This window comes from Ascaphus truei, chromosome 9, assembly GCF_040206685.1.
Source record: "Ascaphus truei isolate aAscTru1 chromosome 9, aAscTru1.hap1, whole genome shotgun sequence".
In the NCBI taxonomy this organism is placed as follows: domain Eukaryota; kingdom Metazoa; phylum Chordata; class Amphibia; order Anura; family Ascaphidae; genus Ascaphus; species Ascaphus truei.
Window position 1 is genome coordinate 69912595 of NC_134491.1, and position 26673 is coordinate 69939267.

General features: G+C 44.8%; 1 protein-coding gene across 7 annotated transcripts in view; it reads right to left on the reverse strand.

Annotated features, from left to right (window-relative positions):
* Window positions 1-2110: 2110 nt before the first annotated feature.
* The window catches only part of SIKE1 (suppressor of IKBKE 1), a 40855-nt gene continuing 16292 nt past the window's right edge, over window positions 2111-26673 (reverse strand). For 4 of the 7 annotated variants that reach the window (XM_075615355.1, XM_075615358.1, XM_075615360.1 and 1 more), the window contains exons 2-6: window positions 26449-26609; window positions 24214-24319; window positions 19053-19195; window positions 18565-18678; window positions 17339-18280 (exon numbers count right to left, since the gene is read on the reverse strand). In XM_075615355.1, the coding sequence (XP_075471470.1) occupies window positions 18086-18280; window positions 18565-18678; window positions 19053-19195; window positions 24214-24319; window positions 26449-26609 (719 nt within the window). In that variant the 3' untranslated portion in view covers window positions 17339-18085. The other 3 variants (XM_075615356.1, XM_075615357.1, XM_075615361.1) reach the window with 3 other exon arrangements.

The window sequence follows — 26673 nt, forward strand, 5'->3', positions numbered from 1 at the left end:
GAGGGGGTGCTTTAAAAATGTTTTGCAAGTGGGCTCAAAAATTGTAGTTATGCTACTGCTTTCCGACACTTAATATTTTAAATGCTTATATCTACACAACGCAGCATCGAAGTTTAAAAACAAAAACGTTGGAAAGGACAAAGATATCTATTGAGGAAAAAAAATGTTTTGCTCGGTCAGGATCATTCACATAGGTTACAACTTGAACGCTAACATACTAATAGTGTCTCTCTGCCCTACTTATCACATGCGCAATTAGTAATTTCAAGCATATTTGCTGAAGAGGGCTCTTTTCTCACCAGAAGTCGGGCAAATGTTTGCAAATGATGATGACTTTGCAAAATGTTCGCAAACCAAGCAGCGAATGTCCAATATTCACCTGCTGCATGAAAAGTTTGCAGCTCTATCAGTTAAGTGATCACTGCAATAGCAAATCCCATGTTTCTAGAGCCAGACTATCCCTGACACAACCACAGACATCATGGCAACGAAAGCGTAATCCTTAGGATGTTCCCTTCTGAAATTCAGGGAAAGTCATGTCAGTAATGCTGGTTTCCTAGAGGGGATATAGCCTCCTGAACACAACAGGAACGTATGTGGAGACCTTCCCCCCACCCTCATTGCTGAAACCCCAAGTGGCAGCGAAAAGATTAACACACATGGAAATCAGAGACCAAAAATTAGGACACCAGGAGCAAGATTCATTTATATAAATATTCCTCTTTGTCTCACAGGGGTTAATTTTCCAAAAGGGAGAAATAATGATTAATGCAGCTCCATATTCTCCTGTGTCACAGCTTTCAATAAATTGAATTGCACCGAACCTGTGTTGTTGATCAGTTTCCTAAACAATCCTGTTTTTTTGTTTTGTTTTAACAGCATGGGAACTGCACTATTTACAGCTCCCGAAACAATCCTGTTCCTGAGATATTTACCAGATTAGTTACCAGTTTTAAATCTCCCTCCAGGGGAAACTAAATGGGCACCAAATCTCATAGGCCCGCATGCAAATCGCAAACTGAAGATTGGTCTGGCTGGTTTGCCAAATGAAGATTTGCTTCATTAGATGGGTGGAAATAAATGTCCCACCTTTCAATATATATCAAATAGTCCCCGGTCCGGTTCTTTTCTCAATGTAATCAGCGACAATAGAAAACATCTTTCACAGCATCATTTCAGTTGGTTACATCATTGACGCATATACAATTTAGTTATAGTGGATAATATTTGGCTTAGTTGTTCTTAGCTTGGATGGTAAATGATTCTGAATTCTATAAATCCAAATGCACTCATTATACATTTCAACAATACATGTTTCTCGGTCAGCCAAAATATTCTTAGTTAATGATAAACATTAGAGCAGTTTCTTACATTAGATTTTGCTTTAGAAGACCCTCTTTGTTCTGTCACTAAGTAACTAGTTAATCCTAGGTTCCTTATCTTTTAAGACCCATCTCTATTGTAATGTCTTTCTAAGTATTTAAATAACCTTTGATTCCAAACTCTTGATCATATACTATTCAACTCAGCAGACATTAAACATACAAATCACAAAGCATGTCTACATCTGCCTGTCTTCAGACTTCTCATCTTTGCAGAGGCAGCTAATGATTTTCCAATAGTTTCTAACGTAATACTAAATTACTTATTTTAACTGATTATATTTGCTGAATACTTATTGCTAAATATATATGAATATAGAGAATATAGCATAATTAATATTTAGTCTTGAAATCATCCTGTCTTCACAAGATGCTGCGTCATCATTCCTTTCTATTGCACGGACGTTTAGGTTATCATTACAAACAAGGAAGTAATGCTGTAAGTAGCTAGGGAACTCAGGGAGGATTGCCTGGAGATGAAAATAGAGCAGTTCTCCTCAGAGGACCTTCTAATTACCATCCTGAAAAAGATGTGGTTGTTTTTATTTTTGTTATATTGTGGTTTCAAACTTACCTGGGTTTGGGTAAGGTTAGCTTACTAAAAAGGTGTCTAGGACCATTCTCCACCGCCGGCCATTTCGCCCCCTAGGGTAATGTATACTGTAGCCCCCTAACCTTACCCTAAATCTCCCTCTAGGAGATGTGCAGTGGTGAAAAGAGGAGACTGCTTTTGGAAAACAAATGTAGGTTTTTATTTCACCCAAAGCTTGAACACAAAATATTGCCTGTTCAGCATATGTATGGAGTAACAAAAATAAACAGACATGCCTAGCTCCGTGTGGAGCGCTGACTAATACCAGACTTTAGTCCCTACCTGTGGGTCGAAGGGCTAAGCCCCTCACCAATCATAACACAAAGTTCAGTGTGGGGTAAAGTTTATCTTCAGGTCCCCCAGCTTCCAACTTCCAGTATAGGGGTTAGAAAGTCCAAGGGCAGGGTACCCTCCACAGCTGCGAAACTGGCTAGTGCTGGTAGGTCCCTCTTGTGCGGTCCAGGTATGCTCAGCTTCCTGGATCAGAAAGATCTGTGCAGTCACTACTGCAGGGTTTTTAATGTCTGCTAATGAGGCAGCGGAGATTAATTAAGGCACCCTGCTTTAGAATCGGTGCAGTATCAGGCTATGTAAACAGGTTTTCCCTGTCTAAGACATGAGAGTAGCTTGCAATGTGCTTCTGGGTAGTGCCCAGGGAGCGTGTGCAGAGAAAGGGGAGCCCTACCTGTGGTGGGCCAGATAGAATCCTTGCCGGTCCATTAGTGGCCCGCCGGCTATATTTTACCCACCCTGTACACTAGAGGCAATTATAAATGTGGGCATTTTATACATCAACACACACAGAATACAACTTTCTTTAAGCACTCTGGTACTGGTAAAAAGCAGATAGTCATCCATGTATATATTGTCGTACACCTTATGTGATGTATGTTTTGTAGTTGTTCTTTTGCATACGTGGGTTGTAATATCCGACCACTGCAAGATTGTATCAGTAAACATATCTACTGTAACAAAGTGTGATCTTGAAAGTTCGGTAGCCATACGTTATAAATCAGCATCATCATGGTTCACCATCATCTGGGAGATTTGTAGGAATGTAGAGCATATTAAGATTTCGCTTAGGAGCAGATAGATGATCAATACAAAATGTATTACGTTGGGAAGTATAGTGGATACAAGAACTGAGAGTTAAATCGAGTGTGACTTCAGTGTGCTTCTGTAATTAGTCCATATGTTTTTAATGGAGTCATTTAGCTTTGCTATGCTGAAAGGTTCTATAACTACTGAAAATGGCATCTCAACGCTGAAACCAGTATAGCATTCAGTAGGTTTTTTAATGTGAAGAAGTAAAGTATTTGTTTTTATAAATGTGTTCTTTAAATGAGATGGTTGGCAACTTTTTTCTTCCCATTATATTTCCTGTGATATAAGTTTGTGTACTTGGCTTTTTCAGCTTGTAGAGAATACTTCTGATGTCAGACTGCTCCTTGACATCACTCGATTCCTAAAGATAGGGAATCCTAGTGCCCTAGATCATAAATGGCTAAATGTTTATTGGGCATTTAAAAAAAATGCAGGGGAGATGCTGCTTTAAACAGAACTGTAGGGTTCCCAGTAGCAGAACCGTGCTATTTTTAGCTCTGGGGACTTTCTGGTTCCCGAACTATTTTCCTTTTTATGTGCCAGTGTTTCTGGTCTCTTTTGGAAATCAATATAGCTGCCATCCAAGCCTCACTCCTATAGGGCAATAGAAGCAATGACATTGCGGCTTCCTATTGGACAACCTCGGGCATCATCTTTGATTTTACTTTCACCAGCACATAAAAAAAGTATAACCCAAAGGACCCACAGATTCTTCACAAAGAAACTAAATAAAAAAGGAGGATTGCTGCTTTAAATGTTCCAGCCATGGTGTCCATTAACCTCATTAGCATAGAGCAGCGATGGGGCAAACAAGATAATTAACCGCTCTGTTCAGTCACCATTGTAAATGAAAACAAAAACTTTGAGGCTTTCAAAAATGATTTTAAAATACTTATGCTTGCCTGAATGAATCTCTCTCTCTCTCTCTCTCTCGTTTAATCCCTTTCACTGCCAGAGGAGCCTGCAAAGCAAACAGGTCCCACTTGCAGCTAAGCAGTTAACCTACTATCACTGTCATTAGCTTATGCTGGTCCTAAGTGGGACTGCGTCCATACCCAATGTATTGCCCATGTACTAAAACTAAGGGATCTTCCACAGAATCACTCGCCCAACCCCCACCCCACAATCACCCTAACTTATCATACATTCCTCCACTACAGTCCAGGAAATATTAACCTCCTGCCGGCAGTCGTTGCCGTGGGCTATAACACACACTGAGGATCCTGGCATTTTCGGGACAAAAATATGACCGCCGTGACATCATTGCTGAGTTGCTAGTAAATATGTTGAACACGGCTCAGCCCCCCCCACTAGGATTCCCTGGGCATCACTGGGTTTTCTCTGACGCGTTCCACTCTTCTTTTTTGCTCGCCTGAAGAGATTCCTTGCTAACCGATAGGATGTCCCGAAGCTCCTTGTTTTCTAGCTGACAAAAATAATAAGAAGAAGAGGTATAAAAAAAAAAAAAATACATCCCGATCAATTTGTTTTTTTTAACCTTATATGAACCAGGGGGTCGCTCTGAGCTGAACTGTGGCACTCATGACTCCGGGGACCCACAGATTGCAGAGGATAAAACAAAGATAGCTGCGGGGTCTCCCAATTGGATCTGCAATATCATCTCACGTCTTTTAATTGGCCACCAGAGTGAGGCTGACCCCAGTAGTCATATAGATTCTCTGGGACAAGAATTATTGTAAGAATTTCAAAATTAAATCTCTCAGGCACCTAGGGGTCAACATAACTTCGAGTGCCATGGTTCAGTTAAAGGGATCCCTTTGTTTCAAATAAGTAAATACATATTTTACAAGTTGGTAACATACACTCCAGGTCTTTAGAAAAGGTTATGGAGAGCATAATTTTGCCCCCTTTCAGCAAAGTCCGGGTTTTAGATAGAACAGAACTACTGAATACATCTAAACTCAAAGGTTTTAGGTCTAAAGGTGTGGGTCAAAGTTCTTTGAGAGTAAGTGACATATCGACTTCTAATGTGCCCAAGTTGATCACCACATTCAACCAGTCTTTTAGGTCTATTCAGGCCATTCTCAATAAACATTGGAATGTGCTCAGGTGTGACCCTCATTAAGGGTCTACATTACCTGAGAAAGCACCACTTCTGTATAGGAAAGCTAGGAGCCTTAAAGGGCTCCTTGTGCCTAGTAGAATCAAGAATTGTGATACAGCCACCCCTCACCCCGCTTCAAGACCTTATGGGAACTATAGGTGCGGTTGAGGTCGCTGTATCACATGTAAACACATTCTAATTTTTTCTCAGTTTTCATCCTTCACTAAAGGGAACATGTATAAGGGTGTTATCAACTGCCTTAGCACCCACACCGTCTATATCAGGGGTGGGCAACCTATTTTTCAATGTAGCCACAAGTGTGGCGAATTAGAAGTGAAAATAGCCACACCATGTAAAAATGTAGGTATTATGTTGCGCATGCAAAAATTTTAAACATACGGTTTGAAAAAGTTTATAAATTCTCAGACCATAACCCCTCCTCTCACCCCTCATGCCACCACGAGTATCTTCCTCCTCATCTCATTTCCCCCACCATCATCTCATGTAAACCCCCTCATGTCCCCCAGCACCCTTCATCATCTCCCTCAGCACCCTCCAACATCTGCCCCAGCACCCTTCATCATCTGCCCCAGCACCCTTCATCATCTGCCCCAGCACCCTTCATCATCTCCCCCAGCAGCCCCCTCATCAGGCAGCAGCAGCCCTCTACCCCCCGACTCAGGCATCAGCCCCCACCTCTCCCCCGTATCAGGTATCAGCCCCCATCCCCCGTATCAGGCATCAGCCCCCGTTCCCCTCATCAGGCATCAGCTCCCCTCCCCCGTGTCAGGCATCAGCCCCTGTCCCCCATCCCAGGCATCAGCCCCCCTACCCCCCATCCCAGGCATCAGCCCCCGTTGCCCACGCATCAGGCATCAGCCCCGTCTCCTAACCAGATCGCGGCGGCTGAGAAAGAAAGGGAAGGAAGCGGTGGTGGCGGGCCTGGCCAGGGGAGGGAGGGGATGGGGAGGAGCGTGTCAGCGCATCAACTTCTGGTGCTGGAGGAGAGGAAGCGCGTCACACCACTGAAGCGGGCTGGGAGGAGGGGGAGTGTGCCACACAGCCGGAGCGCGCTCCTTCCCTACCAAGTAAGGCAGGCCTGCACAACTCGTAAAGCGAGAAGGGCCGAACTGCTCCAAGGAAAAAAATTTTGGGCCTTGCGGGAAAATCATCATCATCATCATCTCTCCTCCAGCACTCATCCTCATCCATCTCCCCCAGCACCCCTCACTATCAACCTTTGCGATACTCCCCCACCTATATCTCATACCCCCATCTCTCCCCCTCACCCACACACATAATACTCCCTCTCCACATCAAACACACAATACCCCCCTGCACACCACAGACATCCCACCCCCCCTTCACCTCACATCACTCTCCCCCCTTCACCTCACATCACTCTCCCCCCCTGCACCTCACATCACTCTCCCCCCCTGCACCTCACATCACTCTCCCCCCCTGCACCTCACATCACTCTCCCCCCTTGCACCTCACATCACTCTCCCCCCCTGCACCTCCCATGACACCCTCCCCCCCTGCACCTCCCATGACACTCTCCCCCCCCCTGCACCTCCCATGACACTCTCCCCCCCCCTGCACCTCCCATGACACTCTCCCCCCCCTGCACCTCCCATGACACTCTCCCCCCCCTGCACCTCCCATGACACTCTCCCCCCCTGCACCTCCCATGACACTCTCTCCCCTGCACCTCCCATGACACCCTCCCCCCCGCACCTCCCATGACACCCTCCCCCCCGCACCTCCCATGACACTCTCTCCCCTGCACCTCCCATGACACTCTCCCCCCCTGCACCTCCCATGACACCCTCCCCCCTGCACTTCCCATGACACCCTCCCCCCTGCACCTCCCATGACACCCTCCCCCCTGCACCTCCCATGACACCCTCCCCACCTCCACCTCCCATGACACCCTCCCCCCCTGCACCTCCCATGACACCCTCCCCCCCTGCACCTCCCATGACACCCTCCCCCCTGCACCTCCCATGACACCCTCCCCACCTGCACCTCCCATGACACCCTCCCCCCCTGCACCTCCCATGACACCCTCCCCCCTGCACCTCCCATGACACCCTCCCCACCTGCACCTCCCATGACACCCTCCCCCCCTGCACCTCCCATGACACCCCCTCCCTCTCTATCTCGGTTTGCTCGGAGGAGGCGGCAGAGAAGGCAGGACTGCACACGCGTGCTCTAGCAGGCACGGAAGTGCCTCAATGCTAGAGCGCGCTGCTGCCTGCAGTTCTCTGAGCGGGCTGATCGGGGAGAGCGGGCTGATCGGAGAGGGGGAAGAGCGGGCTGATCGGGGAGGGGGAAGAGCGTGGGGGAACGGGAGGGGGGAGAGCGGGCTGATCGGGGAGGGCGGCCCTTATATTGTGGTTACTCAATTCGCCACACTTTGACTCCCAATTCGCCACAAGTGGCGAATGGTGAAAGGGTTGCCCACCCTGGGTCTATATGCTGTCCTGTAGTTGTGGGCTGTACTACTCAGCCTTTAAGTACCCATTTTAAGAGCATAGACGGAATATCATCAATGGTAATAATGCACATATTGTGTTTAATATGGAAATGTCTAGAGACACTAAGGATACTGAATCCCTTACCATCATTGGTCTGGAACTTATCTCACCCCTAGTTTTAGGGGGTTGCTAGATTTAAGGTTTTATGTAGGCGGGAGACTTATTGGATCTACCAATTGGGGTCTAGTGGATGAAATAAATGTCTTGACATTAGCCCTATAGTTTGATTCTTTGTAATGCTATTCTCCTTCTGTATGCTCTGCTCCCCTGGACATTTGTCAACTTGTTATGTATCACTCTTGCCTCCCCCATTGGGATTGTTTTATGCTATCATTACTATAGAATAAATATATATATATTTATATATATATATTAGTCAAATAGAAATGTTGGCACTCCTTAGGTGCTGATAGGCTGTAGGTGCTTGCCCCATATGGATAATATAGACATACGTTACCGTTCCAAGGTCTGGTAAAGCAAGAGACAGCACTCAATTGTAGAAAACTTCACAAAGTGTATTGGTGAAAATAGTGGTATCCCCCTGAGGAAGGTCCCATATTTGAGGACCGAAACGTTGGGTTTCTTGATGTACCACTATTTTCAAAAATACACTTTGTGAAGTTTTCTACAATTCAGTGCTGTCTCTTGCTTTACCAGACCTTTGGAACGGTAACGTATATATATATATATATATATATATATATATATATATATATATATATATATATATATATATATAATCAAAGGCTCCTTACCAGGCAGACCAGAGAATCCAGGGAATCCAAAGCAGGCACAGCAAGGAAGAGACAGCACACTTGTTAGCAAAAAGAATTGTATTAGTGAAGCAGGCACAAAACACCAACGTTTCGGTCCTAAAAACAGGACCTTTATCAAGGGAGTGCTGTTTTTAGGACCGAAACGTTGGTGTTTTGTGCCTGCTTCACTAATACAATTCTTTTTGCTAACAAGTGTGCTGTCTCTTCCTTGCTGTGCCTGCTTTGGATTCCCTGGATTCTCTGGTCTGCCTGGTAAGGAGCCTTTGATTATATTCATTCATATGGGACTAAGCACCTGTCTTCATCTGTATTTGTGTGCCATCTGCTCTGTTACTATATATATATATATATATATATATATATATATATATATATATATATATATATATATGTAGAGGTATCAGTACCGTGTTAGCCGAGCTTCAATAATCAAAAAATAAATAGATGATACCGTTCTGTGGCTAACGAAATGCTTTTATTTGTGCGAGCTTTCGAGATACACTGATCTCTTCTTCCGGCGATGTTACAATGAATGAAGCAAGGATAACTTGAAAACAGTGTCTCTTGGAATGTTATCTGTGCTTCTCCTTCCCCCGGTGTGGATGTGTTTTATGGCTAGAGGTGTCAAAGGGTAACTGAAAGCAAGTGAAGAAAGAGTGTGTATGTGTATCAGTGTGAATAAAAATGAATGGAGAGCCCACAGTATAAACAGTGCTCTACACAAGGTGTGTGTGGAGTGAGAGGGATATAAATGGTGTGGGTGGGTGTGGAAATGTGAGAGTTTGTAGCACAACTAAAAGTGTGTGTGGATACTATGTGGTCCCTATTGGTGTATATGGATGGAAAAATAAGGAGTATTAGTATGTGTGAGAGACAGCTGTGTGTGCATACATATAGCACAGTATGTACAGACATGGCCTTTAGCGCTCATGGGAAGAGAGTTCGCTAGTGTCAGTAATGACTCATAAAATTTCGATCTCTGTTTAGGCCACTGCTAAGTGTCCCGAACAGTTGCATAAATTTGTATTCATGCAACCGTCTCTCTTTCGGGGTTTTAAGATTACCTTTGAGTATGGCAACCCTCAGATCGTTCATCTTATGGCCAGAGTCAGAGAAATGTTCGCCAACAGGACTGTCTCTTGTTCCGCGTGTGATGCTGTGGCGATGCAGGTTCATTCTCTTGTTTAGCCCCTGTCCTGTCTCACCTATGTAGTAGCAGCCCCCTGGGCATTTCATGCACATGATGAGGTACACGACATTGCTTGAGGAACAGGTGAACCCTCCTCTGATTTTGTATTCCCGATTCTTGTGTGGTATTTGTATTGTGTCCGCTGTGTAGAGCATTGCGCAGGTTTTGCATCTTGGGTCCTGGCATGGTTTTGTCCCGCATTCAGTTGTACTGCTGAATACTTTACTCCTCAGCATAATATTCTTGAGATTATGGGGTTGTCTGTATGATAATAAGGGTGCTTCAGGGAAGACCTGTTGCAGTCTTGTATCTTCCTGGAGGATGGGTTGTAGTTTCCTGGCGATCTTGCGTAGGTCTCCTAGGTGTGGGTTATATGTGACCACCAAAGGAACCCTGTCGCTTGTCTCCTTCTGTTTGTATTCAAGGAGATCACTTCTTGGTATTCTGGTGGCTTTGTGAATTTGCTGGTCTACAATTCTGTGGTTATATCCACGGTTTATAAAGTCTGATCTCAAGGCTTTAATCCGCTGGTCTCTGTCTGCTGTGTCGGAGCATATCCGGTTGTATCGTATGGCTTGACTGTAGATGGTTGCATGTTTGGTGTGTGTCGGGTGGAAGCTGTTGTCCCTCAAATAGCTGGCTCTGTCTGTAGGTTTGCGGTATACAGAAGTCTGTAGTTGGTTGTTCTTTATAGTAATGGTGGTGTCTAGAAAATGTACTTCATCCGGGGAATGGGTGAGTTTGAGGTTGATGGTCGGGTGGAACGTATTGAAGTTGTCATAGAACTGTAGGAGGTCCTGTTCGCCAGAGGTCCAAATCAGGAGGATGTCATCGATGTAGCGAAGGTATGTAAGGGGTTTCAAGTGACAGGTGGACAGAAAGTCACTTTCCAGTTTTGCGCAGAACAGATTGGCATACTGTGGCGCCATCCGAGTACCCATAGCGGTCCCGGTTGTCTGGAGGTATGTGTCATTTCCAAATGTGAAGTAGTTATGGGTCAGAATAAATTCAATGCATTTAGTCACTGTCTCTGTGAGTGGCTCCTGCGATCCCAGAAAGTATCTGCAGGCTGAAATCCCATCCTCGTGGGGGATGTTTGTATAAAGTGACTCTACATCCATAGTTGCTAGTAGTGTTCCTGTGGGGAGGGGGCCAATGGCATTCAGTTTGTTTAGCAGGTCGGTGGTATCCTGGATATAGCTGGGTGTGTTCCTGACAAGTGGTTTTAGAATGCCCTCCACCCAGCCAGAAATATTCTCGGTAAGTGTGCCAGATCCAGAGATAATAGGGCGCCCAGGGTTACCCTCTTTGTGAATTTTAGGGAGCATGTAGAATGTGCCAGGTTTTGGGTTAGCTGGTATCAGGTCCAGAATTTGTTCTCTTGTGTGGATCGGGAGTGTTTTAATGATCCTGTTGAGTTCTCGCATGTATTTTTTAGTTGGATCCTCCTGCAGTTGGGTGTAGTACTTTGAATCAGAGAGTTGCCTGTGTGCTTCCCGCAGGTAGTCTGTGGTGTTCATTATGACCACTGCTCCTCCCTTGTCCGCAGGTTTGATTGTTATGTTGTGGTTGGCCTTTAGCGATTCTATGGCTCTCCTCTCCATCAGTGTCAGATTATATGTTTGTTTCCTTACTTTGTCCAGGATGGTGGTTTTGGCGCTGTGTCTGAAGCTTTCAATGTACCGGTCCAATGTGGGGTTGCGCCCAGTTTGTGGGATCCAGTTTGATTTTTGCTTCTCCCTGCTCATGTGCAGCGGCTCTCCTTCTGCAGTGTTGGCATAATCTTGGTTGTGTCTGTCATGGAAGAACTCCTTAAGACGCAGCCTTCTGAAGTATTCTTCTAGGTCACTGCACAGCTCAATCTTGTCCATAGGCTTGGTAGGGCAGAATGTGAGACCCTTTGATAATACTGAGGACTCTGCTTGATTAGGTGTGTAATCTGAGAGGTTAACAGTGCAGTCCTGTTCTTGGTGACTGTCAATGTTTGTATTATTAGTTGTTTTGCTGGCTGCTGCTGAGTATCTCATTCTTAGCCTCAGTCTGTGCAGTTTCTTTTCCTTATTGCTAATTAGACCCTTCAGGAGTTTTTCATGGAATGTTTGGAGTCCTCTCCATGTGTCTGTGTGAATTTCTCCTGTATCCAGGATGCTGTCTATTGTCACCTTTGTCTTTCTCCTGTTGCTGTAACAGATGCTGATGAGATGGTTCCTTAATCTTTCTGAGTTCCTGGTGCACAGTTGTTGGGAGAATTTTGTGTTGTATGTGGTAGCAAGTGGGTTTTTGAGGACGAGTCCTTTCGGGATCAGATGCTCCTTCTTGCATTTGCTGAGGAAGATGATATCGCTGTCTAGTTGTGCCTGTTTTTTCAGTAAATCCTTTAGCTTCATTTGGGTGCGGTACAATGTGGTATCTTCCATATTTTCATGTAGAGGTATCAGTACCGTGTTAGCCGAGCTTCAATAATCAAAAAATAAATAGATGATACCGTTCTGTGGCTAACGAAATGCTTTTATTTGTGCGAGCTTTCGAGATACACTGATCTCTTCTTCCGGCGATGTTACAATGAATGAAGCAAGGATAACTTGAAAACAGTGTCTCTTGGAATGTTATCTGTGCTTCTCCTTCCCCCGGTGTGGATGTGTTTTATGGCTAGAGGTGTCAAAGGGTAACTGAAAGCAAGTGAAGAAAGAGTGTGTATGTGTATCAGTGTGAATAAAAATGAATGGAGAGCCCACAGTATAAACAGTGCTCTACACAAGGTGTGTGTGGAGTGAGAGGGATATAAATGGTGTGGGTGGGTGTGGAAATGTGAGAGTTTGTAGCACAACTAAAAGTGTGTGTGGATACTATGTGGTCCCTATTGGTGTATATGGATGGAAAAATAAGGAGTATTAGTATGTGTGAGAGACAGCTGTGTGTGCATACATATAGCACAGTATGTACAGACATGGCCTTTAGCGCTCATGGGAAGAGAGTTCGCTAGTGTCAGTAATGACTCATAAAATTTCGATCTCTGTTTAGGCCACTGCTAAGTGTCCCGAACAGTTGCATAAATTTGTATTCATGCAACCGTCTCTCTTTCGGGGTTTTAAGATTACCTTTGAGTATGGCAACCCTCAGATCGTTCATCTTATGGCCAGAGTCAGAGAAATGTTCGCCAACAGGACTGTCTCTTGTTCCGCGTGTGATGCTGTGGCGATGCAGGTTCATTCTCTTGTTTAGCCTCTGTCCTGTCTCACCTATGTAGTAGCAGCCCCCTGGGCATTTCATGCACATGATGAGGTACACGACATTGCTGGAGGAACAGGTGAACCCTCCTCTGATTTTGTATTCCCGATTCTTGTGTGGTATTTGTATTGTGTCCGCTGTGTAGAGCATTGCGCAGGTTTTGCATCTTGGGTCCTGGCATGGTTTTGTCCCGCATTCAGTTGTACTGCTGAATACTTTACTCCTCACCATAATATTCTTGAGATTATGGGGTTGTCTGTATGATAATAAGGGTGCTTCAGGGAAGACCTGTTGCAGTCTTGTATCTTCCTGGAGGATGGGTTGTAGTTTCCTGGCGATCTTGCGTAGGTCTCCTAGGTGTGGGTTATATGTGACCACCAAAGGAACCCTGTCGCTTGTCTCCTTCTGTTTGTATTCAAGGAGATCACTTCTTGGTATTCTGGTGGCTTTGTGAATTTGCTGGTCTACAATTCTGTGGTTATATCCACGGTTTATAAAGTCTGATCTCAAGGCTTTAATCCGCTGGTCTCTGTCTGCTGTGTCGGAGCATATCCGGTTGTATCGTATGGCTTGACTGTAGATGGTTGCATGTTTGGTGTGTGTCGGGTGGAAGCTGTTGTCCCTCAACATATATATATATCCCACACAAAAAAATCTATTCGCCACCTAGTACCAAACGTGTGCTGATTGGGCCAATAGGAGCTCGCCACGATGTTAAATCCACTCGCCCGGGGCGAGCAAATGTATAGGTTTGTCGAACACTGCATATATATATATATATATATATATATATTCAATATATCAAAATAGTTGAGATATATATCAACTATTTTGATATATTTATTCATGCATTTGTCTATTCCAGTATATATTTTTACTTTATTATTTATCAGTCACTTATAGATCCCCTCCTGTTTTTCTGGGTCTCACTCCATATTATTCTCCAGCAGACATAATGTGAAATCATGTGTAGCAACGATCAATATTAAATTAAATTCTCATTAGAAAGGAACTTTATTGAATTTCTACTAGATATCTCCTTAGATTTGTGATTGTCTAGCCCCATTAGTTATGAATTTTAGATTTTCTAGTTAATACTTTTATAATAACTGAATCTAATTATCTTTACTTTTCCATTGGGTGCATAGTTTGTTGTTTGCATTTGTTATCTCATGTTATGTTTGCATTTTTGTATCTTATTTCTGTATTAAATTTCTTATTTATTTTATACATTTGGGTTTATTGATTAGTGCTGTCTGTTTGTAATATTATTTTATCCTGATTATCATACTTGTTTGCATTGTATATTTATTGTAAGGTTCTTAGAGCTCAATTGAAGTAAGCAGCATTCATTTTATACATCAGCCATTTTGTGGATCTATTTATCACTTTTTGTTTATATGTTGCCTAGCAATACTGGAATATTTAAATCCCTTCAGGACTGAATATCCCAGAAAGACTTTTCAAAAGTCACAGGGTAGTGACGAAATGCATGATGTCCCGACTATTACATCATCACGCTGAGTCTCGTGGGGTCAGACCAGACTCAGAGCACTTCTGAGACCGCGAGGACTTCTGCATTCCCTCCCTGCAGCAGGATTCAGGCTACTCCGCTTTCATCCTGGATAAAGTGCCCAGCTGATCGGACACACAAAACCATGTGGGATGCTGTGGGTCTCTCTCTGAGGACTGATTTTTGGAAGCGGACATGTTGGCGGTGATATTATTGATTCACAAACGCTATTTTAACACTTTCCTGTGTTAAATGCCTGTTTTCCCCCTCCTCCCCCCTTTCCCATTCATTAAATACTTTTATACGCCATGGGGAGTGCGCTCTCTGTTCTTCTCTTTCTCTAGGTCTCAATGGCATGTGGTTCTTGCCTGGACGCTATAGCTCCATTTCATTATTTGCTGATTCTTGAGAATTGGACGTCTTTCATTGAGATGAGACTGGTTCATTTATGTTTTATGGTTTTTTTTATCTTGTGAGTTGATCATTTTAAGACTTTACATATTAACAGAGTGGTCCCTATACATCCTGCAAAGCTTTACATCAGGGCTGCACAACATATGGCCCGTCTGGCCTCTCTGTGCGGCCCGTCTGGCCTCTCTGTGCGGCCCGTCTGGCCTCTCTGTGCGGCCCGTCTGGCCTCTCTGTGCGGCCCGTCTGGCCTCTCTGTGCGGCCCGTCTGGGCTCTCTGTGCGGCCCGTCTGGGCTCTCTGTGCGGCCCGTCTGGCCTCTCTGTGCGGCCCGTCTGGGCTCTCTGTGCGGCCCGTCTGGCCTCTCTGTGCGGCCCGTCTGGCCTCTCTGTGCGGCCCGCAATGAATCCGGCCGGGCGACAAATTAATTAATTAAATAAATAATAATAAAAAAAAAGTTTAAAAAAATGGCGCCGATTCCCTGCGGTCCCGGCACGCATGCGCTAGGCCCGCTCCCCCCCCCCCCTTCTCCCAACGTGGGGCGGAAGGGGAAGCAACTCTCAGCTCCTCTGCGGGCCCGCTCCCCCCCCTGCTCCCCCCCCTTCCCTGCTCCCAACGTGGGGCGGAAGGGGAAGCAACACGCAGCTCCTCTGCGGGCCCGCTCCCCCCCCCTGCTCCCAACGTGGGGCGGAAGGGGAAGCAACACGCAGCTCCTCTGCGGGCCCGCTCCCCCCCCCCTGCTCCCAACGTGGGGCGGAGGGGGAAGCAACACGCAGCTCCTCTGCGGGCCCGCTCCCCCCCCCTGCTCCCAACGTGGGGCGGAAGGGGAAGCAACACGCAGCTCCTCTGCGGGCCCGCTCCCCCCCCCCTGCTCCTAACGTGGGGCGGAAGGGGAAGCAACACGCAGCTCCTCTGCGGGCCCGCTCCCCCCCCCCTGCTCCCAACGTGGGGCGGAAGGGGAAGCAACACGCAGCTCCTCTGCGGGCCCGCTCCCCCCCCCCTGCTCCCAACGTGGGGCGGAGGGGGAAGTAATAATTAAATAATTCAGCTCCTCCAGCGGCCTGCTTCTCACCGCTTCCCTCCACGGCCAGCTTCTCTCGTCCCCCACGAGCTCACCTCCCGTGCCCTCCTCCCCCCAGCCCGCGCCCCCAAGCCCACCTCCCGTCCCGGGCAGCTGCCGCTGGGATATCGGGGGCAGGAGGAGCAAGCGTCCGGCGGCAACCTGCACCTACCCGGTCAAGGTAAGTCACTGTCACTGTTAGTCACTGTCACCCACCCAGCCAGTCACTGTCACCCACCCACCCAGTCACTGTCACCCACCCAGTCACTGTCACTGTTAGTCACTGTCTCCCACCCAGTCACTGTTAGTCACTGTCACCCACCCACCCAGTCACTGTCACCCACCCACCCAGTCACTGTCACCCACCCAGCCAGTCACTGTCACCCACCCACCCAGTCACTGTCACCCACCCAGTCACTGTCACCCACCCACCCAGTCACTGTGTCCCACCCACCCAGTCACTGTGTCCCACCCACCCAGTCACTGTGTCCCACCCACCCAGTCACTGTCTCCCACCCACCCAGTCACTGTCTCCCACCCACCCAGTCACTGTCACCCACCCACCCAGTCACTGTCACCCACCCTCCCACCCAGTCACTGTCACCCACCCACCCAGTCACTGTCACCCACCCAGTCACTGTCACCCAGTCACTGGTCACCCACCCAAGGGGGGAGAGTGATGTGAGGTGCAAGGGGGGGAGAGGGATGTGAGGTGCAAGGGGGGAGAGGGATGTGAGGTGCAAGGGGGGGAGAGGGATGTGAGGTGCAAGGGGGGGAGAGGGATGTGAGGTGCAAGGGGGGGGGAGGGATGTGGGGTGCAAGGGGGGGAGAGGGATGTGAGGTGCAAGGGGGGGAGAGGGATGTGAGGTGCAAGGGGGGGAGAGGGATGTGAGGTGCAAGGGGGGAGAGGGATGTGAGGTGCAAGGGGGGGAGGGATGTGAGGTGCAAGGGGGGAGAGGGATGTGAGGTGCAAGGGGGGAGAGGGATGTGAGGTGCAAGGGGGGGAGAGGGATGTGAGGTGCAAGGGGGGGAGAGGGATGTGAGGTGCAAGGGGGGAGAGGGATGTGAGGTGCAAGGGGGAGAGGGATCTGAGGTGCAAGGGGGGAGAGGGATGTGAGGTGCAAGGGGGGAGAGGGATGTGAGGTGCAAGGGGAGAGGGATGTGAGGTGCAAGGGGGGAGAGGGATGTGAGGTGCAGGGGGGGAGAGGGATGTGAGGTGCAAGGGGGGAGAGGGATGTGAGGTGCAGGGGGGGAGAGGGATGTGAGCTGCAGGGGGGGAGAGGGATGTGTGTGGTGTGCAGGGGGGTATTGTGTGTTTGATGTGGAGGGGGGTATTGTGTGTGGGTGAGGGGGAGAGATGGGGGTATGAGAGATAGATGGGGAGTATCGCAAAGGTTGACAGTGAGGGGTTCTGGGGGAGATATGAGGATGATGATGATGATGATGATAGGTGCTGGAGGAGAGATGATGATGATGATGATGATAATGATTTTACCCGTGCGGCCCAATTTTTTTTTCCTTGGAGCAGTTCGGCCCTTCTCACTTTACGAGTTGTGCAGGCCTGCTTTACATCATTCACTTATGTTTTTTATTACAGTAAGTCCTCGTTTTACGACGAATGGCTTATTCGATGCTGTCCAATGCATCCCTATGGGCGGTTTTACAACGCCAAAATGGCTTATCCAATGCTCTTACGACGCTTTGCAAAGTTGCAACATTATGTCAATCAGAAGGCTACAGTCAGGGAAATCATCCAGATCAGTCTGTGTGAAGGTTTAATGGTGTATTTATGCCTTTAAACATGTCTAACAGTTTTATAATACAGTTCTGGATTCAATAAATAGAATCTTTACATCATAATTTATGTGTGTGCTGCATATCTTATTGCTTGAGTAAAATATTTTGTGTATTTTAGCATTAAAAATGCCTTCAGGAACGGAACATTTGATTTAAACAGTGTTCCTATGGAAAAATGTGATTCGCTTTACAACGCTTCGCTATCCGACGCCATTTTGAATAACGCATTGTGTCGAATAACCGGGGACTGCCTGTACTGTGTTGGAACAAGTGTGATTATTGTTTTCTCGTTACTACAGCTCAACCCCGTTATAGCGCGATCCGCGTATAATGCGGTCTGAGCATGGCTCCAAATTTTTTTGCCGCACGCAAAAAAAAAATTATATCCCATCAATTTTTTACATTATTTGAACCAGAGGGGTCCTCTAGGGTTCATCTGTGTTTTAGCTTTAAGAACCTCACTGTTCCCAAGATTCTTACTGGGTTAGTTGCCGGTGTTCTTACTGGACATCTAAAAGATGAACGCCGTAGTTTTTCCAAGACGAAACTAGGGTCATCCCTTGGATGAAGTTTGCGGCGTCCTATTGGCTTGAGAGACCCATGGAATCTGGTGGCAATTTTGATTTCCTTAAATGAAGAGAAAACAACAGCAACTAAACCGGTAAGTATCTCAGGGACCAGAGTGCCACAAGAGCGAACAATAGGGAGGTTTTGTTTGGAAGGAAAGAATAAAAAGTATAGGTGGATTGCTGACAAAGTTATATTTAAAAAAATGTTGGCTGAGACTTGGAAGGGGTTTGATTTCCTCTGGCTACTCTTTTATGCGATGTCAGTGTGTGTGGTCAAAAAGTGCTTGCACAGAGCCCCCCTTATCTCCATTGGTTCTCTGATTACGGGGTAGAATCTCTTACCTCCAGCTGGGCGAGTCTCTCTTGGACATTGTATGCTTGGTGTTCGTCCACTTGAACAGCTTTTCTCATCGCTTCCCCCATCCCACAGATTCGGTCAATTTGACCCTCTATTTCCTGCAGCAGAAAAATAAAGATATCTGTGCCAAAAACCAGGGTAGGAGATTTCCCAACGAGCAATGACCACATGTTTGAGGCAGAAGCCACAGACTAACGGTCAGTGTAAAAATCAGAAACACACTAACAAATTTAAATGGCAGTTGGCCATTGCAAGAAAAAATGACCATCGTTGGACAGGGATGGCACTCGACTGGACTCCAACAGATACTAAAGACAAAAAGACAATAAACAGTAAGATGGCTGAAATCAGAAAATTTGCTAGAGCAACTTGGAGAAGAAAGGCTTGAAGCCCATATATACACACACATAAAAATCCCAAATATACACTGAACAGTATGACACAATGCAAAGGGCCAGAAGGGAAAGCTTACAGAGGAATAGGTTTGATGAGCTCCCAGAACAGGCTCAGTGGGGGCAGGTTTCTTGTTGGTCATTAGCTGCAGCATCTGCCTTCTATATTTGCTCATGATCAGCTCCAATGCATATTGATGCTCTTCCAAGGACAGCCACAGCTCTGTAACAGATATACAGCTTAGTATGCTTATATTATATCTCCATACATTATCTTTTAGCACAGCGGAGTAAATATGGCCCATTCACTTGAATGGGGCAGTGAAGTGTCTTCCAGCATGTTAGATGTTCTTATGGAGCAGCACTTTTTTTTTTTAAAGAAAATCTTGTCTCTCATAGCTTGTAATCTCCACTATACATCAGCAATATATAATAGTGAGCCAATTTCTAATCAAAGGTTAAATTCCACATAGCCAGTGCAATTGTTAAAAACAAACAATATACAGTAATTGGTTTCCTTAATCTTATCTAACCATGATAAAAACAGAATTGGGCTGCTTTTGTTTCTTTGGAAATTAATTACAAATTGCATTTTTTTGCCTGAGTAGGGGAATTTTAGTCAACAAAATGCTTTATTTACCCATTGCTCCCCCTGTTCTCATCTGAGAACCAATAGCGATAAGAGGAGGAGGACAGAGGTATCAAACCCCTCCCAAGTCTCAGCTCACCATGTGTACGAAACAAACATTTCAAAATGTTAGAACAGGCTGAGGTTTGTATGATATGCTAAGAGGAACCACCTTTCTCTAGGCCTTCCCACTTGGTGACAATTTTTCTGAATGAGGATGACATATAGGACCTTGATTTCGTAGGTCTGAGACAAAAGGCAACATCTATTAATCCTCTTTCCATACTGATCAGGTCTGCAAACCCATGTCTTTTTGTCCAAGTTGGTGCTATTAATACTTCTGCTCGGTGAGCGATTTCTTCAGGATCCTTTGAATCATGGGATCTGACAGAAAAATGTAGACCATAGGGAAAGACCATGCAATTGTTATGGCAAGGAGATGAAAAACTCTTTGTTGTCATTCACCTGGAGCAAATTGGAAATGGGTAAGGAAGGAATGGATTTGCATGTCAAGAAAGCATCATTACTGGAAAGGATAATGGAGAAACGTGGTTTCCAATACAGCACTCAAGTTTTCCAAGGAACACAACCACTCAAGGTTTACAGCAAAGCATTTGACTATGATATAAATAATCTCATTTCATTTTTTCATTAGCAGGGAGTGATGTTGCTCTTGCAACATCAGTCTTTGATACATTTACCTGGTCACCTAGTAAAATGCTTGAGGTGTTTGGTGAAAAGGAGCTGAAGGGTGCACGCGTGACCTCAGAAAGCATGCACGTCTGCAGATCCGGCTCCATGTATCCCGCCAATATAATTCTACAATAAACACATAAAAATCCTCCTAAAGCACTGAAACAGGCGGGGGAAGCCCTCAGCATGCCTGCGAAAAAGGATAAGAAACAGATTTCCGCTCCCGATCTTTCCCGCTTCAGCCATAAATAGTCCGCGATGCCAGAGAGAAGGGAAGATGGCAGTGAGGCGCACGGCGGGAACGTGCATCACCCGAATCGGAGCAAGAGAGAAGCACTGCCCTCACACAAAAAGATCTTAAAAAATATGCAGGAAGTTTTTCAAGCAGTGGTGGAGTTTAAATCTGAAATCTCCTCGCTAGCAAAAAGAAGGACCACAGAGCTGGAAAATAAAATGGATACCACCCATAATAATCAAGTAAACACAGATGAGGACATGAGGTGGTAAGAGAGACAGTATGGATGATATGGAGAATAGGGAGCGGAGGCAGAACTTGCAGATTCGAAAAATGTCCCAGAGACGGTATCCGCAGAGGCACTGCAGCCTTACATTAAAAGACTGTTTCTATCAATTGACCCCTATTACAAGATAGTTAATTAGATGGACAGAGCCCACCGAGCACTGGGTCCAAGATCTGATGACCCTAAGAGGAAGAGGGACATAGTGGCGAGGCTTCACCATTATACGTCCAAAGAAAGAATAACAAAGGGGTGTAGAAAAAGGAGCTCAATTGACTTCGAAAACTCCTCCATTTAGATTTTTTCAAGATCTATCCAGACTAACTATTGAAAGAAAAAGAGGGTTATGACCAGTGACAGTGATTCTACAGAAAAAGGAGATATGCTATAGATGGGCTTCCCGTTTCGCCTAATAGTTAGCAACAGGGGGAGACAAATGTAACTCTGCTATCGAGAGAAAGCTGCAGCATTTCTCTCTGCGTTGGGCCTGGATCCTAAAAGCTGACCGGGACAACAGAGGCGGACTCATGACGAGAGACAAGAGGAGATCGATGGTTAAAAGGGACAGACTGAAGAGGGAAAAATCTGGACCGGCCGAGTTCCTGAGAGGACCCAGATCTTTTATTGATCGCTGACCCCTAAAGTGAAGTGCCTGGGTCTACATCAGAGTCTATGTCGGAGAGCCTGCCTAACATGACTGTTTGAGTAGTCCATGTTGGGCGTGTTTTCTTCTTTTCTTTCTCTCTCTCTGTCCCCTATTTGAAGTACAAGTAAGGGCCCCTTCTCCCCCTAACGTCTGATGTACTTCAGCTGGGTGGCGTAACTAATTCAGTAGAAGGGAGCGGCCCAAGTGGTGAACGAAATGGATGAAGACCTGCGAGAAGCAGGAAAGAGCTGATAGAGGAGCCAGAGTTGGGTGAGGGGCGAGTGCGCCTAGGCCCAACGGGGCTGGAGTGATGGGACTAATGTGGGTTGATCCGCACTTTTAGGCTCAAAAAAGAGCCGTAAAAGACACTAAGGCTGCGCTTACAGTCCCGGCTAAAGCGACGGCGTGCCGCGTCAAAACAAGTAAATGTAATCCATCGCTTGCACCTATAGTGGGCGCGACCGTGACACAGCGAACAAAAATCGCTGAAATCAATGGATTTTGATATTTACCGCGACGGCCGCACCGTGACTGCAATAAGCCAATCACATAGCCTCTACATGACGACACCGCCCCTTGCAGACTGCGACATCCAAGATTGGGGGCAACAAGCCAGAGATTGTAAAGATACCATTTGAAGAGTATTTGCTCACACAAGGCCGTGTGAGTAGTGATTGATTTTATTAGCATATGACATTTATTATCATTCCCTTTGCCCCTTCATTTTGATGGTGGAAATCCTATAGTGTATAGGTTTTTGGACCATTCACTTAGCTATTTGCTTAGTGTCTATCAAAGTGGTTCTAAGACTGTATATCTTGCGCTCACCTGTTGCTGTGTTTTCTTTCTGTTTTGCGAATCCGGGGAAGATTCCTTGTGGTTTGAGCAGCAGACACCTGACACTGCAGTAGTGCACTGTGCATTCTTGTGCATGCAGGAGTTTGGTGACATATGGTAGTATTACCGTTTATTTTATTCTACACTGTTCCAGTTTAAGAGAGCGCCTTGGTTTAGTCTTGTCACAAATAATAATAATAAATAATCACAGCATAACGGGTCAGTCCCTCCTAGGTTGAATGTGAAAAGATTATTACCTTTAAAAATATAAATAAATAATAAATTGGATATAAGTACTGTATTTAGAAATATTTTTGAACGGTTTTAACATTTCCATTTGATAAAGCGCCCGTAGGCGTGAAACGCGTTAGAGGTTTTAACTGCCTTCCATTCTTGTTTTTATGTTGCCAAGTGCCCAATAAATTGATTTTTACTCATCGTGCTCTAGCCCTTCTCTACATATAGCTGTGCACCACCTTTCTTCACCAGGTAAACAAATGCTTTGAAGTTAAAAGCAAAAATGTCTTTAACATAAAAATGTTAAACGTTTAAGACACCTAAACTGGTCTAGTGTTTTTGTTTGAAAGCAGCAATATCCCCCCTCCCTCCCTCTTGATCAAGTATTTTTATATGGACCAGGGGGTCCCCGAAGCTGAACTGCGTCACTCCGTTCCAGAGATCTTCATTTGCGGAGATATTTAAATTCTTACATTTGCTGGTACTTAAAAATAATAATAATTATATATAATAATAATAATAAATATATATATATATATATATATATATATATATATCTATCTGCAGGGTCTAACAATGACATTAAGGCCTTCTATTGGCTGCCCATCTAAGGCTGGCCCCAGTGGACATAATTTCTCCCAGACAACTTGTGTAAGGGAATTTCAAAACTAAATCCGTCAGTAACCTGGGGATCCCTGTAGCTTGGAGTGCCGCAACGGAGTTCTACGGAGGGCCCTTGTATTGTATGTCTTTATTTATATAATAACTTTGGTGTGGTCCCTCTTCTGTTGGCGGGGGATAAAGGTGTTACATATACATTAGAGGTTATATTTTACTAATAGAGGTTGGCCTTTGAGTGCATCATATTGAGAACCTGTTGTATCCATTTGTCATTTATATTTGTTCCTAGTTAGCAACCCTCTTTAGCATAGTATTGTATTGTACAGTATGTCTTTATTTATATAGCGCCATTAATGTACATAGCGCTTCACAGCAGTAATACACGTGGTAATCAAATAAATAACAGATAATATAAATAACAGATCATGTTAAGTGCTTCAGACATAAAAGTAACATTAAGGAAGAGGAGTCCCTGCCCCGAGGAGCTTACAGTCTAATTGGTAGGTAGGGAGAACGTACAGAGACAGTAGGAGGGAGTTCTGGTAAGTGCGTCTGCAGGGGGCCAAGCTTTATGTATCATGTGTATAGTATTATCCACAGTGCTATTCATATGCTTCTTTAAGCAAGTGTGTCTTAAGGTGGGTCTTAAAGGTGGATAGAGAGGGTGCTAGTCGGGTACTGAGGGGAAGGGTATTCCAGAGGTGTGGGGCAGTCAGTGAAAAAGGTTTAAGGCGGGAGAGGGCTTTAGATAAAAAGGGGGTAGAAAGAAGACATCCTTGAGAAGAACGCGAGAGTCGGGATGGTGCATAACGAGAAATTGGGGCTGAATTAGGGCCCTTGTTTCAAAAAAGTTAAAAAGTACATATGTCAAAATGAGCAGCTACTTTAAAGAAGATATCAATCAGCTACATTTAACCTATTAAACATGTCACTGTCCTTTGTTTACTTTCACCCTTGACAGGACTGCCCCTCTAATGAGAAAAAACAGTGTTCTATGATCCTTCATTATCAGACCCCAATGTGTCATAAAAAGGGGCTATCATATTCCTGCTGCATATTACCTTTGTTCTCCTGCTGCAAGTCTCTTATCTGTGTGTTCTCTTGACACAACAGCACGTGAGGTTTGTATTTAGACGAGTCCTTTAATTCCGCCAGGTCTTCTTGGTACTTTAAAAAAAAAAAAAAAAGCAGACAGCAACATATGCTGATCCTTAAATGTTCTGAAGCTGAGGTACATTTAGAGTAATAAAAGGATTGTATCAATTTAATTAGATTATATAAAACAACATCCATGAAGATAGCGAATATATTACCGTATTTCCTCGATTCTAAGACGCACTTTTTTTCGCATTTTACCATTTCTGAAATCGGGATGCATCGTACAATCGATGTCATTGAAAAATCTATATGGTTCCTGTACCAATATGGCCTCTAATGCGAGTTAACTGAGGATCATGTGATCTCCTAGTTGCGAAATGACGTTCCTAGGACGCCATGCTGCCGACCCTAGCACACCGCCCATAGTGCTGGGCAGGAGGTTGCTGTTGCCCTATGACAGGCTGAAGGTGCCTTCATTTAAGTTGTCATTGCCTGTACGTCTGCATAATAGGTATCCCAAATTGTCACTTAAAATGTCAATAAAAAGACTTCACTATGATGCAGCATTGGAAGTAAAAAAAATTAAAATAATTCTGTACGTTTAATGCAGTCTTACTTTCCCCCGAAAATCGTTATCAATTGTGTGTCTTACAATCGAGGAAATACAGTATAACTAATATACCATAGGAGGTTTAGCCAAAAACGTAATATTATAGACCCACACATGCGTATACACGGTTTCTTCATTTAAATAGATGATGATGGCAGTTCAGACGTGAAAGGCATGTGTGCTTCAGAAAGCTCATGCACAGACTACATAGGAATAAAACTGGAGAGAGAAATGCATATGAGAAGAATATAGTATTTGATCTGTGCATGGAGATTGCACACAACATGGACATATGCAAAGTTTCCGAGATCTGATGGCTTAACAGAAAAGTGAAGGACTCCTCATAACCGGACACTGCTGAAGTATTGGGCATTAGAGTCTGGGTTTTGCTTGGGACACCGCTCATAGCCGTCACCTGCGCCGTCTCCTCCATCCACCGGTTAAGTCCTGCACTCTCACAATCCGATCCTCCTAACCTGCGCCTCTCTCTAGTTCACTCGTCCAAGTGTAGAGTCCTTTTGTGGAGCAGTGGAGGACGGACCAGGACAAATATGGAATAATTTTTCACTTTCTATTTATGACATTTCTACTTTGCCATTAATTGACTTTTTGTTAATCCTTTTAACGCCAGTGGGGGTTTTAATATATGCCTACATGTGCCAGACCTGCCTAAGACATGCAGATGAGCATACAGTTGTATTTGCATATTTGCTTTCCTGTGGAGGGTTTTTGTCACTTTTTTTACTCACCATAACTTAACTCAGTATTATGGTATATATATATATATATATATATATATATATATATATATATATATATATCTTTTTTTATTATTATATGTATTTTTATACACAGTTTTTAACCTCTTTAGCACACCTGCACTATAATTCTTTCTACAGACTACATATAGCAGAACCTGTAAAATAGAGCTATACAGGCAGTCCTCGGTTATCCGACACAATGCGTTACTCAAAATGGCGTTGGATAGCGAAACGTTGTAAAGCGAAACACGTTTTCCCATAGGAACACTGTTTAAATGAAAGGTTCCGTTCCTGAAGGCATTTTTAACACTAAAATACACCAAATATTTTACGCAGGCAATAAGATATGCAGCACACACATACATTATATAGTGTATATACTGTATTATATATATAATATAACATAATAAATAATATATTATATAATATAATATTATATATATGCTCTTACGACGCTTTGCAACGTTGTTTATGTGTATGTGTGTATATATACACACATACAGAACGTTGCAAAGCGTCGTAAGAACGTTGGATAAGCCGTTTTGGCGTTGTAAAAATGAATATAGGTATGCATTGCATAGCGTTGGATAAGCCATTCGTTGTAAAGCGAAGCGTTGTAAAACGAGGACTGCCTGTAATACTATCTGAGAGAAATACAGCTTCTACAAGACCTCACCATCACATGCCAATGAACACTAGGTCAAATGCGTGATAATGATCGAGTCCTATATTCCAATTCTCTGGTCTGTTAGTATCACAGCGGGACATGCCTAAATCATTAGGACATTGTTGATCTTGGAAGGTGTATTATGTCCTGATGTCCCTACCTTGTCTGGCAAGGCTGTTCCAACCTCTTTCATAGCTTCCACTTGCTTGTGGAGAGCGCTGGACTGGTCAATAAGGGATTCTGCAGCATTGTCATGATCCTTCAGTCTCTCCAAGAGGGTCTTCGCATCCTGTAGGATCTTGTCAATTGTGCATGTCATGGCTGAAGACAAGATATTGAAAGAATTATGTCATAGTTCCTCTTCATTAATATGGGCCTCTCTCAT